Genomic DNA, 19,274 nt, shown 5'->3' on the forward strand with positions numbered 1-19,274 from the left:
CCAAAAAAATAAAAATAAAAAACCCAAAAAGATCAGGATCAGGTATTGCATTTATCTGTCATGTCTCTTTAGTCTCCTGTAATCAAAACTGGAACTTTCCACAGCTTTTCTTTGAGTGTTGTGTCATTGACCATTTGGAAAAATACAGTAGATTCCATCTTGTTTTAACTGAAAGTTCTTCATTTAGAGTTTATCTGATGTTTCCTCATGATTAAATTCAAATCATGCATTCCTAGCTATATTGCTACATAAGTGGTGCTATGTCCCTTCTCAGAGCTTCACATCTCGAGGCATATGATGCTCATCTGCTCCTCATTGTGATAATATTGATCAGCTAGTCAAAGGTGTTGTCCAGTTTCCTCACTACATACTTACTATTTTTCCCTTGCAAGTAAAGAACAGTTAATTAGGGAAATCAATGTATCATACATGTTTTGCTTTTTATTAAAATTTTTGTTTAGAGTTAGCATTCTTGTTTGAACCAGTCTTTAGTATGATTGTTGCCAAATGATTATTTCCTAACTTCAGTACTTCCTCCACTTTGCACTCAGAAATCTATAAGCATAACCTCTCCATTCTATTCCATTCCTATTTACTTAATATTATTTACTTATTTGTATATTATCAGTTTGGATTTTTGTCTTTCTACTTTTTCATTGATCTATAATTCAATGATGATATCCTTAATCATCTTTTAATGGTTTTGTTAAGGTATAATTGACATACAATAAACTATGTATTTATTGTATAAAATTTGATGACTTTTGGCATTCATACATACTTGTGAAACAATCATCACAATCAAGAAGGTAGTCATCCTTCAGTATCCCTGGGGGATTGATCCTAGACTTTCATAAAAATACCAAAATCTGTGGATGCTCAAATCCATTATATAAAATAGCATAGTATTTTCATGGAACCTATGTACATCCTCCATATACTTTAAATCATCTCTAAATTACTTAAAATACTGAATAAAATGTAAATGCTATATAAATAGGTTATACTATACTGTTTAGGGAATAATGATAAGAAAAATGTCTGTACCTATTCAGGACAGATGTAAATTTTTCAAATTTTTTATCCATGGTTGGTTGAATCTGCGGATTTCATACCTCTAGATATGGAGAGATGGCTGTATATATAACATTCCCCAAATTTCCTCATGTCTTTTTATTACCTTTCCCTCACATCCTTCCCCAGGCAACCACTGATATGCTTTCATTTTGTAGAGTCATATATAAATAGAATCACAGAGAATATACTCTTTTTTATGGCTTCTTTTTAAATGTTTATTTATTTATTTTTAGTTATAGTTAGATACAATATCTTTATTTATTTATATGTGGTGCTGAGGATGGAACCCAGGGCCTCGCACATGCTAGGCGAGTGCTTTACCACTGAGCTACAGCCCCAGCCCCTTATGGCTTCTTTACTGAGCAAAATTATTCTGAGATTCATTCAAAGTTTTTTTTTTCCTTGTTGATGAATAGAATCCAAATTTATGTCTCTAGATTGACTTTATCTTATATTAATATAACTATTTCAGCTTTCTTATGATATCATGGTGTATCTTGTTTCGTCATTTTACCTGTTTATGACTTTTCATTTATTTAATTTTTTTTTTGTTTACTATGCTCAAGATGAGCACAGGGCCTAGAGCATGTTAGGAAAAATCTCTTTTTTGTGTGTGTGGCACTGGGGATTGAAACCAGGATCTTGTGTATGGGAAACAAGCACTCTACCAACTGAGGTATATCCCCAAATCTTTGTATTTTCATTTAAATTGCGTTTCTTTGGAGCTGCAAATAGTTGTAATCTACTCCTTTACCCAATCTGACAATCTCTAGTTTTTAACTGTGATGTTCAGAATATACAGATTCAATGTGATTACTGATATTTTTAAGTTTCTGTCTATGATCTCATCTTATTATTTATTTTCTTCTTGTCTTATCATTCTTTATTCTCCCTCCCCCTCTTTTTTTTCCTTTTTGGAATTATTTGAGTATCTATTGTATTTATTTTATTGATTTTTTTTTGTATGATAGACTTCTTGAACTTATATAGATAGACCTCTTATTTGTCTTATCTAAGGTACACTTACAGTTTTTCTAGCATAATCTTTATGGTTTTATTGTCATGTATTTTACATTTCATTTTATAAAACTACAATACTATCTTATTATTTTGTTTAAATACTAATTTTCTTTTTAAAGACATATAAATAATAAGGAAAAAATCTTATTTATTTCCACCAGTAGTTACCATTTCAAGTGATTTTTATTTCTTTTTCTACATTCAAATTCTATCTTGCGTTATGCTTATTTTTATGTTATTTTTGTTTGGGGCAGGATATTGCATCCACCTATAACAAAAAATATTTAAAAAATAAATAAAAATAAAATATTTTTAAATTTTAAAAGTGTTATTTTTCTTATGTTACTTTTCTCCTTGAACAACATTGTATTATTCAGGGTTCTTCAGAGAATCAGAAGCAATGATTTTGTGTGTGTGTGTGTGTGTGTGTGTATAGAATGGGGAGAGATGGAACAGGGAGAAAGAGAGAAAAGGGGAGACTTTGTTCTATGGAAATGGCTGCGTGACTTTGGAGGCAAGTCTACAGGGTAAGTCAGCAAGGTGGAAACCTAGGAGAGCTGCTGGTGTAGTTCTGAAGGCTGTCAGGCTCAAGACCTGGGAAAAGTGAAGATTTCAGTTAAACTCTGAAGGTAAGAAAAAGCTGATATCTTAGTTTGAAGGCCATCTGTCAGGAAGAGTTCTCTCTTGTTTGGGGGGAGAGTCAGCCCTTTAATTCTACTCAGCTCTTTTTTTAAAAAGAAATTTTATACCTTTATTTATTTATTTTTATGTGGTGCTGAGGATCGAACCCAGGGCCTTGCACATGCTAGACAAACGCCCTACCACTGAGCCACAATCCCAGCCTCTCAACTCAGCTTTTTAACTGATCAACTAAGATACACTCAAATTATAAAGGGGATCTGCCTTACACAGTCTAACGATGTAAAATTTAGTCTCATACAGAAATGCCCAGAATAATTTTTGACCAAATATCTGGGTACTCAGTGGCCCCATCAAGTTGACAATATTAACCATCACAGAGATCTAATGTTTCTTGTAATGCTGGTCTCCTGTTAGATGAGGGTTTTCAACATTTCAAACATATGTTTGAAAGTGTCCTTATGTCACATTCTTTTAAAAAATGTTTTAGGGATGGGGGGATAGCTCAATGGTAGTGCCTGCCCAACGTCCATAAAGCTCTGGATACTATCTTCAGCACCACAAAAATTAATTAATTGATTGATTAAAATGTTGTAGGAATTTTTATTTTGAAATAATTATAAATTCATAAGATATTACACAAATAATACCAAGAAAAAAGTGAATAAAATGAAAACAATGATGGTTAAGATTCTGAAAATAAATTTAACTCTCCCATAAAAATAATTCAAAAGAGGTCCTATGTACCCTTCACCAAATTTCCTTTTAATAGTTACTTGCTATATAACTATATGAAAAACAGTAAATTGACATTGGCACAAGGTGTGTTATATAGTTCTATGTCATTTTATCCCATGTGAGGATTCATGTAATTATCACTGCAGTTAAGATCCAGAACTATTTCATTACCCAAAGATCTCTCTCATGCTCTTTCTTTATATTTATACACATATTTGTTCCCTCCAACCATTGCCCGTCAGCCCTAGCAGCCAGTGTTCTATTCTTCATGTCTATAATTTTTCATTTCAAGGATGTTATATAAAATTCTGGGCTTGTTGGCTCATTTGTAATCCCATCAGCCCAGGAAGCTCAGTTAAAAAGATTGTAAATTGGAGGCCAGCCTGGGCAATTTAGTGAGACCCTCTCTCAAAATAAAATACGAGAAATGACTAGGGCTGTAACCCAGTGGTACAGTGCCCCTGGGTTTAATTCCTGGTACAGAAAAAACAAACAACCCCCCTGCAATGTTATAAAACAAAATCATACACTATATGACCTTTTGAAATTGGCTTTTATTTACACCCAAGGTTTCAATACTTTTTGGGGGCGGAGTGCCAGAGTTTGAACTCAGGAGCACTCGGCCACTGAGCCACATCCCCAGCCCTATTTTGTATCTATTTAGAGACAGAGTCTCACTGAGTTGCTTAGCTGAGGCTGGCTTTGAACTCACAATCCTCCTGCCTCAGCCTCCAGAGCCACTGGGATTACAGGTGTGTGCCACCACGCCTGGCATCCAAGGTGTCAAAATATACAAATACATCAATAGTTGATGGCTTTTTATTGTTTGAGTAATGCATATTAAAGGTGCAACACAGTTTAACTGTTCACCTACACCTATTAAAGAATTTTATGTTTCATAAGTGTTGGCTATTAGAAATTAAACTGCTATGAACATTTTTTATGGGTTTTTGTATGGACATAAATTTTCTATGTGTGTATGTGTCTGTCTCTCATTACTAGTGATTGAACCCAGGAGTGATTGACCACTGAGTTATATCCTAAGCCTTTATTTATTTATTTTTATTTTGAGATACAGTCTTACTGAGTTACTTAGGGCCTTGTTAAATTGCTGAGGATGGCCTTGAACTTGTAATTCTCCTGTCTCAGCCTTCCAAGTCACTGGGATTACAGGCATGCACCACTACACCTGGCTTGGATATAAATTTTCATTTCCCTGAGGGTAAATGCTCAGATTTGCAGTTGTTGAGCTATTTAGTTATTAAGCAATGTAAGACTCTTTTCAGAGAAGCTGTACTAGTTTGCATTTGTACCAACATTTTTTTGTGGAGGGATACCAGTGTGCCACCATGCCTGGCTGTACCAACTTTAAAAAATATTTTTTTAGTATTTATTTTTTAGTTGTAGTTGAACACAATACCTTTATTTTACTTATTTATTTATTTATTTTTATGTGGTGCTGAGGATAGAACCCAGGGCCTTGTGCTAGGTGAGCATTCCACTGCTGAGCTTCAACCCCATCCCTTTACAACATTTTTTGAGATTTCAGTTTTTCTTCATTCTTGCTAGGACTAGGTAATCAGTATTTTTAAAAATTTTGCTTTTCTAATGTGGTAATATTTCTTTCTTTCTTCTTCCTTTTTTTTTTTTTTTTTTGAGATGAGGTCTCACTGTGCTGCCTAGGCTGGCTTCAAAGTCCTGGGCTCAAGCAATCCTCCTGCTTCGGCCTCCCAAGTAGCAGGGACTACAGGCACATGCCACTGCCTGTGGACTTTGGTCTGAATTCCTACTTTCCTAACAAAGTGATATTGAATACCTTTTCATGGAAATCTTGATTTTTGTATATCATCTTTGGTGAAATGTATCTTCATGTTTCTTATCTGTTTTATAATTGAATTGTTCACCTTTTTACTGTCAATTTTGAGATTTCAGAATATGTTCTAGATAAGAATTCTTTGTCACTGTTTTTGTCAGCTTTTTTACTGCTGTGACTAAAGGACTTTACCAGAACAACTATAGAGGAGGAAAAGTTTATTTGAGGGCTCACCGTTTCAGAGGTTTTAGTCCATAGAAGGCTGGCTCCATTCCTCAGGGCTTGAGGTGAGACAGAAGAACATCATGGTGGGAGAGTGTGGCAGAGGAAAGCAGAGAGAGAGACTCCACTCTCCAAATACAAATATATATCTACCAGAGCCACGCCCTAATTCCCACCTCCTCCAGCTACACCCTACCACTTCAGTTACCATTGAATTAATCCCCATCAGGAGATTTATTCACAGATTGGCTTCAGACTCTTACAACCTGATCATTTTTCCTTTGAACCATTTTTGCATTGTCTCACATGTGAGCTTTTGGGGGATACCTCACATGCAAACCATAATAATCACAGATGTGATTTGAAATGTTTTTCCTGTCTATAGCTTGTGTTTTTATCCTCTGAACCATTTTTTGGGGGGGGTGTATTGGGGATTGAACTCAGGGACACTTGGCCACTGAGCCACATCCCCAGCCCTATTTTGTATCTTATTTAGAAACAGAGTCTCACTGAGTTGCTTAGCACCTCACTTTTGCTGAGGCTGGCTTTGAACTCATGATCCTCCTGCCTTAGCCTCCTGAGCTGCTGGGATTACAGGTGTGTGCCACTGCACCTGGCCTCCTCTAAACCTTTTGATGAAGTTCATTTTTAAATTTTCATTTTTCCCATTTTTCATCATGCTTTTGGTAACATATCCAATCCTTCCAACAGGACTGGAAAAATATTTGCAAATTATACATCTAATAAATGTCTCTTACCCAGAATATATAAAATTCTTGCTGCTCAGTAAGAAGACAGAACAACACAAGTGAAAATTGGTGAAGGTTCAAAATAGAAATTTCTCCAAAAATATGTGCCAATGGCCAATAAACGCATGAAAAAAATGTTCAACATCATTAACTAGGGAATGCAAATCAAAAGTATAGTGAGAAACAGTTTCATATGCATGACTTTATTTATTTATTTATTTATTTATTTATGCTGGGGATTGAACCCAGGGATTTGTGCATGCAAGACAAGCACTCTACCAACTGAGCTATACCCACAGCCCAACTTTCAGAATTGTTATTTTTTATTTTTCAGAATTGTTCTAGCTCTTCTGGATCTCTTGCGTTTTCATATTTTGAGGTCAGCTTGTTGTTTTATGTAAAGAAGCCATCTTGGAATTGGAATGGGCTTCTGTTGAACCTGAAGATCAATTTAGGGATTATAGCCATCTTAATAATATTAATTCTTCAAATCTAGGAAAATTTACATAGGTTTTAATTTCTTTCAATAATATCTTATAGTTTTCAATGCATAATTTCTGCCCTTTATTTTCTTTATTGCTATATATTTTATTCTTTCTGATACTTTAACTTTTTCTTAAGTTCATTTTTGGATTGTTGCTAGTACATAGCAATACAGCTGACTTTTCAAGAATTGATGTTATTTGTTGCAACTTTGTTAAACTTTTTTTAGCATTAATAATTTTTATTGGATTTTTTAGGTTTTGTATATACAGGAATCGAATCATCTACAAATAGAGATCATTTTACTTCTTTCTTTCCAATCTTTTTGCCTTCTTTTTCTTAATTTCCCTGGCAAGAATATCTATTAAACTGTTGAATAGAAGTAGCAAGAGCAGATATACCTTTCTGGTTTCTGGTGTCAGGGGTAGAGCTTTCATTATTTAACTACTAAGTGTTGTGTTAGATGTGGGTTTTTTTATAGATGCTCTTTATTAGGTTGAGGAATTCCTCTTTTTTAAAAAATTTTTTAGTTGTAGATGGGCACACAATATCTCTATTTATTTTTATGTGGTGCTGAGGATCATCCCCAGTGCCTCACACATGTGAGGCAAGTGCTCTACCACTGAGCTACAGCCCAAGCCCCGAGGAATTTCTCTTTATTCCTGTTTTTTGTTGTTGTTGTTGAGACTTGAGCAACCACTGTGAGTAACAGTTTGATATTACTTGATAAAGTTGAACTTGGTCATACCCAATCAACCAACAATTTTACTCATGGGTATATACTTTAAAGGAAACTCTAGGCTTTGTGGAGAAATATACTGAATGCTAATACCATGCTACTTCATATTATCAATTGGGTTGGAAACAATTCAAATGGCCAAGGCAAAATGGGCAAATAAATTGTGATATATCCATACAACAGAAAACCACAAAATAATTATTCTTAAGCTTTAGCATGTAAAAAGTATTACTTAGAATACCTATTAAAACACATTTTGCCCACGTGCAACCAGAAGAATGAGAAGTTTATACTCCATTTATGTATGATGTGTCAAAATGTGTTCTACTGTCACGTATAACTAATTAGAACAAATTTTAAAAATACCAGTTTGCTTACTTATAACCTCATTAAACAGATACTAAATTTATGTTGAAATGGAAACTTTTCATAATGCAAATTGTTGTCAGTCAGCGTCCTATTATTGATATAATACCTGAGACAAATCAACTTAAAAAGATGAAAGATTTATTTTGGCTGACATTTTTAGAGGTTTCAATCCATGGTCAAGTGGCCTATTATTTTGGGGCCTGCAGAATGGTAGTACATCATGGCAGGAATGTGTGACAAGGAGGTCTATTCACCTTACGTTGCCCAAAGAACAAGGAAAGAGAGAAAGAGGAAGTAGCCAGGTTCCCAATATTTCCTTTATTGGTATGTCTCCAGTGATCTAACTTCTTCCAACTAGGTCCCATCTCTTCATTTCATCACTTCTCAATAGTACTGTAGGCTGAAGACCAAGCCTTTTAACATATGGACCTTTGGGGGACATTTTCAGATTCAAACTATAGTATTCTATAAACTATACATATATGTTTTATATATTTAGGTATGTGTATGTATATGATATGCTTTATACTAAAAAAATTATATTATTTTTAGGGCTTTCAGGTAATATGCAGACCCAAGATAGATTAAGTGTCTTTTGTGTCTAAGAGATTCAAATTCAAATTTCAGCTCTATCACTTATCACGTGACTGTGGGTAAGCTATTCAAGTTATCATTTGCAAAACAGGATTCCCAATAATTACCCTGTTATGTTTGTTGTATCTGGAGCCTGTTTCTCAATAACTACTGGTTATTGAAAAGCAAACAAAAATCTAAGGAAGAAGACTGAGAAACATTGGTGATAAAAGTTACAGAGAAGACAAGATATCAATAGTAGGGAGAGAGCTGATAGATTTAACAGACAATCATTGATGACTTCTGAAAGTATAGTTTAAGGAGATAGAAATATGGACAACACAGTGCAGATGTTTATAGAAACAAAAACATGATGATACAACAAAGCATAGTGTCCATTTTTTTTGGAGATTTTTTAGTAATAAAATCAGAGAAAAGTGGAATAAATTGTGTGCATATGGCATACTTAAGGAAAACAGCCTGCCAAATCTATAAGACTTATCCATCTCTGAAGGTAAAATGAATTTGAACCCAGTATACATTCTGATGTGCCTATAGGAAAAGCTATTGCTATTCTTAGGATGAGTGTTCACCAAATATCCATATGTTAATAGCTTAATCCCCAGTTTATGACAGTATTGGGAGATGGTGGAACCTTTAAGAGGTGGGGCCTAGTGGGAGGTTTCAGGTCTTTGGGGGTATGCCTTTAAAGGGGAGTGTGGAGTTGGGGTCTCTTTTCCCTTCTTTTTCTCTCTCTTTGTATCCTGGCAGTGAGGTAAACAGGCTTTTTTTTTCACCATGTGCTCCCACCATGATGCTCCCCAGGCCCAAAAACAATGGGGTCAACCAACCATGGAATGAAACCTCTAAAACTGTGAGCCAAAATAAACCTTTCCTCTTTTTAAGTTGATTATCTCAAGTATTTTGTTACAGTATTAGAAAACTCACCAACACAATGGTAATGTTATAGTTGAAATTGTCAGGCTTAGTTTATTCTTTGTATTGATGTTATCTATATTTGTCAACCCTTTTATTATCAGTGCTTACTTTCCCTACCTTCCTATTCATACTTTTTTTTGGAAATGAGGATTGAACCTCAAATGAGGGGTGCTTAACCACTGAGCTGCATCCCCATCCCTCACCCTTTTTAAAATTTGAGACAGGGTCTCACTAAGCTGCACAGGGCCTTGCTAAGTTGCTGAGGCTAGCTTTGAACTTGAGATCCTACTGCAGCAGCCTCCCTAGTTGCTGGGATTACAGGTGTGTGTCACCATTCCTGGTTCCTCCTATTCATTCTTTTTTTAAATATTTTTTTAGTTGTTGATGGCCCTTTATTTTATTTATTAATTTATATGCAGTGCTGAGAACTGAACCCAGTGCCTCACACTTGCTAGGCAAGTGCTCTACCACTGAGCCACAACACCAGCAGCAGCCCCCCCACCCCCGTTTATTCTTTCTTTTTTTATTTTTTTCTTAGTTGTAGTTGGACACAATACCTTCCTTCCTTCCTTCCTTCCTTCCTTCCTTCCTTCCTTCCTTCCTTCCTTCCTTCCTTCCTTCCTTTCTTTCTTTCGTGGTACTGAGATTCTAACCCAGCGCCTTGCACAAGCTAGGCGAATGCTCTACTGCTGAGCCACAACCCCAGCCCCGTCCCCCATTCATTCTTAATGTATGAATAACTGCAATTATTTGCAGAGTATGGATCCAATGAATACAATGTTTGTGTAGAGGCTACTTGGCATTATAGAGAGGAAGGTTCTTTTCTATGGGCCTAAGCTGCACTTTTAATCTTAGCCTGTGTGTAAAGATGTACCCTGTCAGATAAATGTAGAACCAAGAAAGAGATCACAGATTAATTGGGGCCAGATAACAGTGACTTGGAAACATCATTCAGAGAAAATTGTTACTAATGGTAAATAACACACATATATCTTGTAGAAAAGACAATATTTTTTTTCATTTCATTCTAACATTGTTTACAAAGAGCTTTACTTATTAAAGTCTCAAAAGAAAATAAATCTAAGTGATGTTTGAGATTTTGCTTATGAAGAATATTATCTATGATTCACACAGTTTAAGAATTGACCTTGCCACTAAATATTTGTCACTCTATGGAAATGTTTGCATATTCTTTTCCTCATGTTATTTTGTTTAGATTGAATAAAATATCCTCAGGAATAGACCAGATGTTATTATATGATTTTTATGATTTTGAATTCCTTTGATCCTGAGTCATCATTCAGTGGTTGAATAAAGCAGGTAATTACTTGAAAATTGTCTTTTACATTCCAGAGTTATAATATCATTGTGGTTTCTTTGTCTAAAATAGGCACATTTAAATCCAGCTGGGCTTTTCTTAAAGATGAGAATCCTCTTGAAAGGCGAAACACCTAATGAAGAACTCCTTGAAGGTATCATCTCTGTGTATAAAGAGTACACAATTTTGAAATATCACCAATTTGTTGAAGACAAGATCTTTTGTAGTATACTAACAATAGAAATAATTTGGTGGTGGCTGAGAAAGAAACTGATCACATAGGAAAGAGATTACCAACCAGGAAGAATCAGAATAAAGAATAGGTGCAAATTTAAAAGGTGGTTTAAAAAAAAAGCTGAATAAAAGTAATCAGTTTTCTTTTAGTCCAGCAGAGAAGTATAGCTGCCCAAACCTTCTGAAGTTGTCTACCACCACAAAAAAAGATTACCTTTTTCTTCAGGGCCAGGGATTGAACCAAGGGCCTTTCACGTGCTAGGCAAGTGCTCTGTCACTGAGCTGAATCCTCAGCCCCAAGAATGATTTCACTTTAAGGTCTGCTTCTCATATACCTGTCTAAGAAAAAAAAATCCAAAACAAAGCAAGGTAAAGTGAAATTATTCTTTTCCTTGATTGTTTTTACTTAACTCAATTTGGAGACTGTTAGAGTGACAAAGTTTGATTAGAAATTAGGAGGGCTGGGGTTGTGGTTCAGCAGTAGAACACTTACCTCACACATGCGAGGCCCTGGGTTCGATCCTCAGCACCACATAAGAATAAATAAATAAAATAGAGGTATTGTGTTCAACTACAACTAGAAGATAAATATTTTTTAAAAATTAGGAGACTTCCCTGAATCCAAGTTTTTAATATTTTAAAATAATAAAATTAATTTTTATTTTTATGTATTGAGATAATTATGAAATTTGCATTTTATAGTATTTTTGTGGTAGGTGTTACACCCAGTGAGGACTGAACCCAGGGCGTGGCACACCCTAGTGCTCTATCACATCCCCAGCCCTAGTCGCTTCATTTCTTTACTAGTAAAAGTTCTGTACTCTTACAATGGTTAACATAATTACTGTCATTAGAATTTCACTGTTTTTTTAAAATATAGAACTGGGGATTGAACCCAAATGTGCACTATCACTGAGCTATATCCCCAGCCCTTTTATTTTTCATGTGAGACAGGATCTTGATCAATTGCCCAGGCTGGTCTTGAATTTATAATCCTCTTTCCTCCACTTTGCAAGCCTCTGGGATTATAGTCATGTGCTACCATGCCAGGCTACTGATATTTTTTTATAGGAAAAAAGTGAAAATTTAAAAATATACAGTTTTTTTATTATGAAAGGATATCACATGCTCATCAAAGAAGATTTGGGAAGATACTAAAATTTCCATAGTTCTACCATCTAGAATATAAGCTTTCTAAGAACAGTGATTTTTGTGTGTTGTTTTCTGGGTTTACAGCAGCAAGACAGTGCCTGGCACAGAGAATACACATTGAATCTAAACACAGTCACTTAGCATTTTCAGTTTTTTTTTCTTGTGTGTTTTACAGAATTATAATCATATAGTACATATAACCTTGTTTTCCAATTTTTCACATACTAGTCTTAGAAACATTTTTCAATCAGTGCATATTCAATTTCCCATGTTATCTTATATTCAGCAATATTAATGGTTGCATAACAGTTTAAGGCTATCGTATAGTGCATATTTGGGTTATTTTTTCTTTCTATTATTATGATATACACTGATTTTGGGGCTGGGGTTGTGGGTCAGCAGTAGAGCGCTCACCTTGCCATGTGCAAGACCCTGAGTTCGATCCTCAGCACCACATAAAAATAAATAGGTAAAATAAGGTATTATGTCCAACTACAACTAAAAAATAAATATTAAAAAATAATAATATATACTGATTTTAACATTTTTGTTCAAAAACCTTTTCCCATATTTATTTCAGATGACTTTTCAGTAGTGCAATTTCTGAAGTAATGTGAATAACAGTAATAATAACTGCCATTTATTGAGTGTAATGTTTATTAAGTGCTAGGTACATATAATTTCAATACATTGTCTTATATAGTCTTCTCAAAAAACTAAGAAATTGGTAATATATTCTCCATTCACAGGTGCCAAATCTAAGGTGCAAAAAGTTGAGTACTTTGCTTATGGTCATACAGGTGGCAAGTGATATCAAATTTAGGTTTACCTGACTTCAGATTCCAAGGTCTTAACTGTGGTGTTTTTAGCATGTAGTATTGCCAAATTGCTTTTCAAAAGGATGGTACCAGGTTCCTTTGCCTATGACACTACCTTCTTTCTAGCTTTGGATATTAGTACTTAAAAAAGATTTTTATAAATTGCTAGGCAAAATATGGTATATAGCAAACATTTAGTATGTAAATTTTGACTAGAGGAAAGGTGATGAAAATAGCTAAGTTTTCTTAAAAAAATGAAACTGATATGATGATTGTATTTTTTTCACTTTGTTAGCTGTCATGGAAATACTACATTTTGATATGCCTTTAGACTTCTGTCTGAATATTGTTAAACTGCTGATGGATCATGAAAGGTACAGAAGAATTGATTTTCCTTTTTCTAAAGTTTAACCTTTTCTGTGGTTTTCATTAACATATACTGAATATATACAGGCATATACTCATATTTTGAGAGCGCACAGTATTTATCATTGTGGTGAACAGTTTAGAAGATGGTACTACTTCTTTTTTCAATAATAAAGTTAATTTTAAAGTGTCATATTAATATTTTAATATAAAATAAAAAGAATAAAATGCAGGCCAGTCCTGTAGAACAGGAAGGATGGATGGATACATATTTACAAGTTATATGCTTCACTGTGTTTATCTTCATGGGATTATTAATGTCAAAAGGGACCTTGAAGTTTGTATAGACATTTTAGTGATTCTCAAACTTTAATGTCTTAAGAATCACTGTGGAATAAGCACTTGAAAAGATGCTCAACATCATTAGCCATCAGGTAAATGCAGATCAACCACAATGAGAAGACATTTCACATCTACTAGGTTAGCTATAATAGAAAAGATAATGGCAGCCAGGTATGGTAGCATCTGCCTGTAATTCCAGCGGCTCAGGAGGCTGAGACAGGAGGATCACAAGTTCAAAGCCAGCCTCAGCAACTTAGCAAGGCCCTAAGCAACTTAGCAAGACACTGTCTCAAAAAAATAAAATAAAATAAAAAGGGTTGGGGATGTAGCTCAGTGGTTAAGCACCCTTGGGTTCAATTCCCCATCCAAAAAAATAAGAATAAAAATAATGGCAAACATTGACAAGAATGTGGAGAATTGTAATCCTCATATACTGTTGGTGGGAATGTAAGATGGTGCAACTTCTTTGAAAAACTGTGTTATTTATTCAATAAGTTAAACAGAGTTATCATATGACCTAGTATATCAGTCAGCTTTTTGTCATTATAATAAAATATCTGTGGCATGCTACTTATGTAGCACACAGTTTGAAAGTTCAAGGTCATGCAACTGGCATTGCTTCAGTTCTAGTGATGGCCTTCTTGACTTTATCATATCATGGGTGATGGCAACAGTGGGAGTGTGTGTGTGGGAGCAAGTCGTCACATTTTAATACTGGAAGCCAAAGACAAACTAAGCTTCTGGCTCCGGATTTATAACAACTCACTGTTGTGAGAACTTACTCCAGAACGCCAGTATTCCTTTAAGAGGACAGCACCCCCAATCACCTAAGGATCTCTCATTAGACCCTACTGCTTAAAGGTTCCGCACCATGCCAACACTGCCACTCTGGGGACTGAGCCTCCAACACGTGAACCTTTGGGGAGCAAAGCACATCCAAACTATAGTATCTAGAAATTCCACTCCTAAGTTTATAACCAAGAAAATTCTAAGCATAGATCCACAAAAAAATTGTATACCAATGTTCACAGCAGCTTCATTTATAATAGGCAAATGTGGAAACAACGCACATATCTATCAACTGATTAATGGATAAATAAAATGTGGTATACCCATACTATAAAGCATGTTAAGTGAAAAACCAGTACACACACAAAATGCATATTGTAAGATTTATTTTATATGATATGTACCAAATAGGCAGATTTATAGGCAGAAAAAAGACGAGTGATTATCCAGGGCTGTAGATGATGAAAGTGTTATAAAATTGATTAATACTTGCACAACTCTGAGAGTATACTAAAAACCATTGAATTGTGTACTTTAAATGGATAAAGTCTATGGTGTCTGAATTATACCTCAATAAAGCTGTAACTAAAAAATAATCAGGGCCATGCATGGTGGCACATGCCTATAATCCCAGTGACTCAGAAGACTGAGGCAGGAGGGTCACAAGTTTGAAGCCAGCCTTAGCAACATAGTGAGGACCTATGTCACTTAGCAAGACCCAATCTCAAGATAAGAAATAAATAAAAAGGCTGGGGATGTTGCTTAGTAGTAAAACATCCCAGGATTACTGCATGGCAACATCTAAATCTTTAATTTGTCAGCTCTTCCTCAGTTCATTTTAACATTGTTCATGATGTAGTTACTTCCTGGATAAATGTGGTAACTGAACTGAACACAATATTCCGATGTGGCCAAGCAATAACATATACTTTTCATGTTCTAAATGTTCTAAACTTGTACTGTCCAATATGGTAGCAAGCAGACACATGTAGCTATTTAAATAAAATTTAAAGTTTGGTCCCTTAACCACAAGAGCCACATATCAAGTCTCAATAGCCACTTATAGCTATGGTTACCTTATTGGACAGCACAGGTAGACAACATTTCTGTTTAACAGGGATTTCTACTGGACAGCACTATTCTAGATCCAATATTTCTTTTAATGTCGACAAAATTTAAATTGGCTCTTTTCTGGGGCTGTGGGTGTAGCTCAGAGGTAGAGTATGTGCTTAGCATGCATGAAATCCTGGATTCAATCCCCAATACCAAAAATAGAAAAGAAAAGAAAAATTGGATCTTTTCTGGCAGCCACATCATGTGGTTATTTTATTAGACTTACAAAACAATATTTTTATAACACCAGTTGCTCTTAATGCCTGAATTCCACATCCTTTACTTTTATGGTTGAGTAAGTACCCAGTAGCCATTCTTTTTTTTTTTTTTTTTGTGGTGCTGGTGATTGAACCCAGGGCCTGTGCATGCAAGGCAAGCACTCTACCAACTGAGGTAGATCCCCAGCCCCCACCTACTAAATATCAGTCTGATTGTTATAGCCTGTTTTTTTAGATGTTCTGATTTTTGTGAATTTCAATTATCATGCAGTATATTAACAATTCATTCTCGTTTGTGTCATCTTCAGGTTTGATAGTCATGCCACCTGTCTTCATCTACCTCAGGGATCCACAAACTTCTTAAATGACAAGATAGAATATGTTTTAGGTTTGTGGAGTACATAGTTTCTGTCACAGCTAGTCAACTTTGCCATTGCTTTTACAGTAGCCATAGATGAAACAAGTGAAACATGTGACTATGTTCCAAAAACACTTTTGTTTTGAGAGGAGGTCTTGCTCTATTACCCAGGCTGGTCTTGACTCCCTAGGCTCAAGTAATCCTCCCACCTTAGCTTCCTGAATAGCTCTGACTATAGGCATATGCCACCATGTATGGATCCACCAGTGAAACTTATAAAACTAAAAAAAAAAAAAAAAAAAAAAATATATATATATATATATAAAACTAAAAAAAAAACTTATAAAACTAAACAGCTGGACTATAGGTAATAGTTGCTGACTCCTAATCTAACTTGATAAATGGGGTAAAACTGAGGCCAGAACCCTCATGGCAGCACAGACTAATTTTCAGGTTAACTTCAACCCATTAATTGATGTTTTGGGGATTTTTTTTTGGGAACAATCATTGAACCTAATATAAATCCACCTAATTATTTAGCCAGATAGTCTAATTTCCTCTATCCTGTTCACAAAACAGAAATTCACTTAATTTTAGTTTTTTAAAGTTTTGGTTGTTTTAAAGTTTTGTCCTTTTTCCTTCCAAAAAAATAATTGGAAGTGTTCTGTGTTCTAGTATAATAAAGCTTTTAAAATTTAAATAAAAATTTGGAACCCTGAAAAGAGGAAACAAACATGCCAATCACAATGACTAATAAAGTTTCCATGGATGAACATTAAATTTAACATAAAAGTCAGGTTTTCTGGTTTCTCTTGAATAACATTGAAAAATCTGGAAATAGTAAGCAAAAATCATTTGTAGTTAAGTAGCAGTTGCCACCTTTAGACATTAGATGTATACTCCAGTTTGCAGTAGTCCATACAATTTTCTCTCATAGTCTATGTGTCAGGTTGCCCATTTTTTATCATTTCTGTATGTTGTTATTATTTTTATAGCAGATATAAGAGACAAATAAGATATCATGAGACCCACATCTCTAAAGAAAATGGAAAAGAACAGATTTCTTTGTGATAGAAGTAGAAGAAATTCTTTTTTTAAAACATTTTTTTTTAGAGAGAGAGAGAATTTTTTAATATTTATTTTTTAGTTTTTGGCGGACACAACATCTTTGTATGTGGTGCTGAGGATCGAACCCAGGCTGCATGCATGCCAGGCGAGCGCACTACTGCTTGAGCCACATCCCCAGCCCGTGAGAAGAAATTCTTGTATGTTTAATATACAAACAAATTGCGTCAAATGATTACAACTTTTTTTTTTTGGGGGGGGGTACTAAGGTTTGTACTCAGGGGCACTAGACCACTGAGCCACATCCCCAGCCCTATTTTGTATTTTATTTAGAGATAGGGTCTCACTGAGTTGCTTAGCACCTTACTGTTTCTAAGGCTGGCTTTGAACTCGAGATCCTCCTGCCTCAGCCTCCTGAGCTGCTGGGATTATAGGTATGTGCCCCTGTGCCTGGCATGACTACAACTTAAAAACACTTTATGCAATAAAATATAATAGAAACTATGACCAGTGCACAGACAAGGTATGTAATGAAAAACTGAATTCAAGAAAAGGAGCAAAATTTCTACTGAGTTTACTTTGGAAAGTGGAAAAAAAAAAGCAATCCTATTGTAAAATGTAGCTATATTGAGGAAAAAGATTGCCAGGCATTAGGTTTACTGATACACATTTACAAAAGAGCATCTATTGAGTGAGATAACAACACGTGTATTCTTAAGTTTCAAGTGGAAAGCTAAACAGAAATGCTGTTAGTTGGCACATTGAAAATATGGCTGAGAATTTATCAGACAGGTTGCTTGAAGATTATAATTTTTTGTGGTATTTTCTGTTGCACAGACATAATAAATAACACTGTCCTGTAAGGCATATTTGTTTGTGGTGTCAATGAGAACTTTTATATGATAGAACTTTTGAACATAGTGCCTGAGTCTTAAGTTTAATGTAGATTTGTCAAAATAATTTAAATATAATTACAGAAAGTATTTCTGCAATGGTTAGCATTAAAATAAAGCTTGTTTTAAAACTTAAATCCAAGGTGGCAGTATTTTTAAGGCAATAAAACTTGGGCATATTGATTGTATAATTCACCAGGTAACACTTGTCCTAAAAAGCTAAACATAAAACTTGTAGATACAGTAATTATACATGTGCACTGAATAATTATTCTGTGGTTGCAACAGAGATCATGCCTCCTTAAAATTATTGGATGCTCAATGCAATAGTTGCTACTGTTTCTTGTAGGTTAGAGGGGCTTAGTTGGATGTGGTGTGTCACAGGTTGGGTTGCCCTGGAAGCAGATTTTGAGATTGAGGTTTGTTTAAATGGTTTATTAAGGTGTGTTCTCAGAATCAACATCTGTGAGGGGAAGGAAAAGAGGCAAAACTAAATAAAGGGAGGAGTTGGGTTGAACTACTGTGACAAGGCCTACCTTTACTCACGAGGATCTCTGAAGCTGGGATGGTCCCTCAGGATTGTCCTCAGTTAAAGTGAGAGGATTGAGCCTTATAGCCCTGTTTTGGTTATCACTGGATGTTGGCCATCCAGTGGGTATGGTAGCTCTTTTCAACCTCGCAAGTTACCAAAGAACAATGGAGAATAAATACTTTAGTCTTGAAAGGGAGATCTGGATAATGTAACACAGCATTTATGACAGGTGCTGAAGAGATATTTTTTGAACTGCTGAGCAAATTCAGCTTGTTTGTCATCCAAGGAAAAATCCTTGCCTCACCTCAATGATTTGACCTTTTCAGTGAATATGACAACCTATATAAACATTCTGAATCTCTTTCTGCAGAAGTGCCCCTAAGTAATAACACAGATGTAAAATTTAATTCACATGTTCTTAATGAAGTCACTCTTTGGGAAACTCATTTGGTAAGGAGTAATCTGGCTCAGTTTCCTGTGCTGAAATTGATTTCCAGAGATGGAAATGATTACCTGAACTCCATGCTCACAATCATAGGCTTTAAAGATTGAATTCTAAAAGTTTTCTGATTTTCAACATTAAGATAATGAAAACATCATTTTGTCTTTCTCAATTAATATTACTAATATGAATAATGAGCTACAAATTGAATGAATTGGATTTCAGTGTAGTATGGTACTGAATCCTAATTAGACAACTTTGGAATATTAGATG

At 35.0% G+C, this 19,274-nt stretch overlaps 1 protein-coding gene across 1 annotated transcript in view; it reads left to right on the forward strand.

Moving 5' to 3' along the window:
- Tex11 (testis expressed 11) overlaps positions 1–19,274 on the forward strand; it is a 299,055-nt gene that overhangs the window by 129,385 nt on the left and 150,396 nt on the right. The window contains exons 12-13 of the mRNA XM_027935840.2: positions 10,752–10,833; positions 13,179–13,257. Coding sequence (XP_027791641.2) covers positions 10,752–10,833; positions 13,179–13,257 — 161 coding nt within the window. The remainder of the gene's footprint in view (positions 1–10,751; positions 10,834–13,178; positions 13,258–19,274) is intronic.

The sequence above is a fragment of the Marmota flaviventris genome, chromosome X (assembly GCF_047511675.1).
Source record: "Marmota flaviventris isolate mMarFla1 chromosome X, mMarFla1.hap1, whole genome shotgun sequence".
NCBI classification, from domain to species: Eukaryota; Metazoa; Chordata; class Mammalia; order Rodentia; family Sciuridae; genus Marmota; species Marmota flaviventris.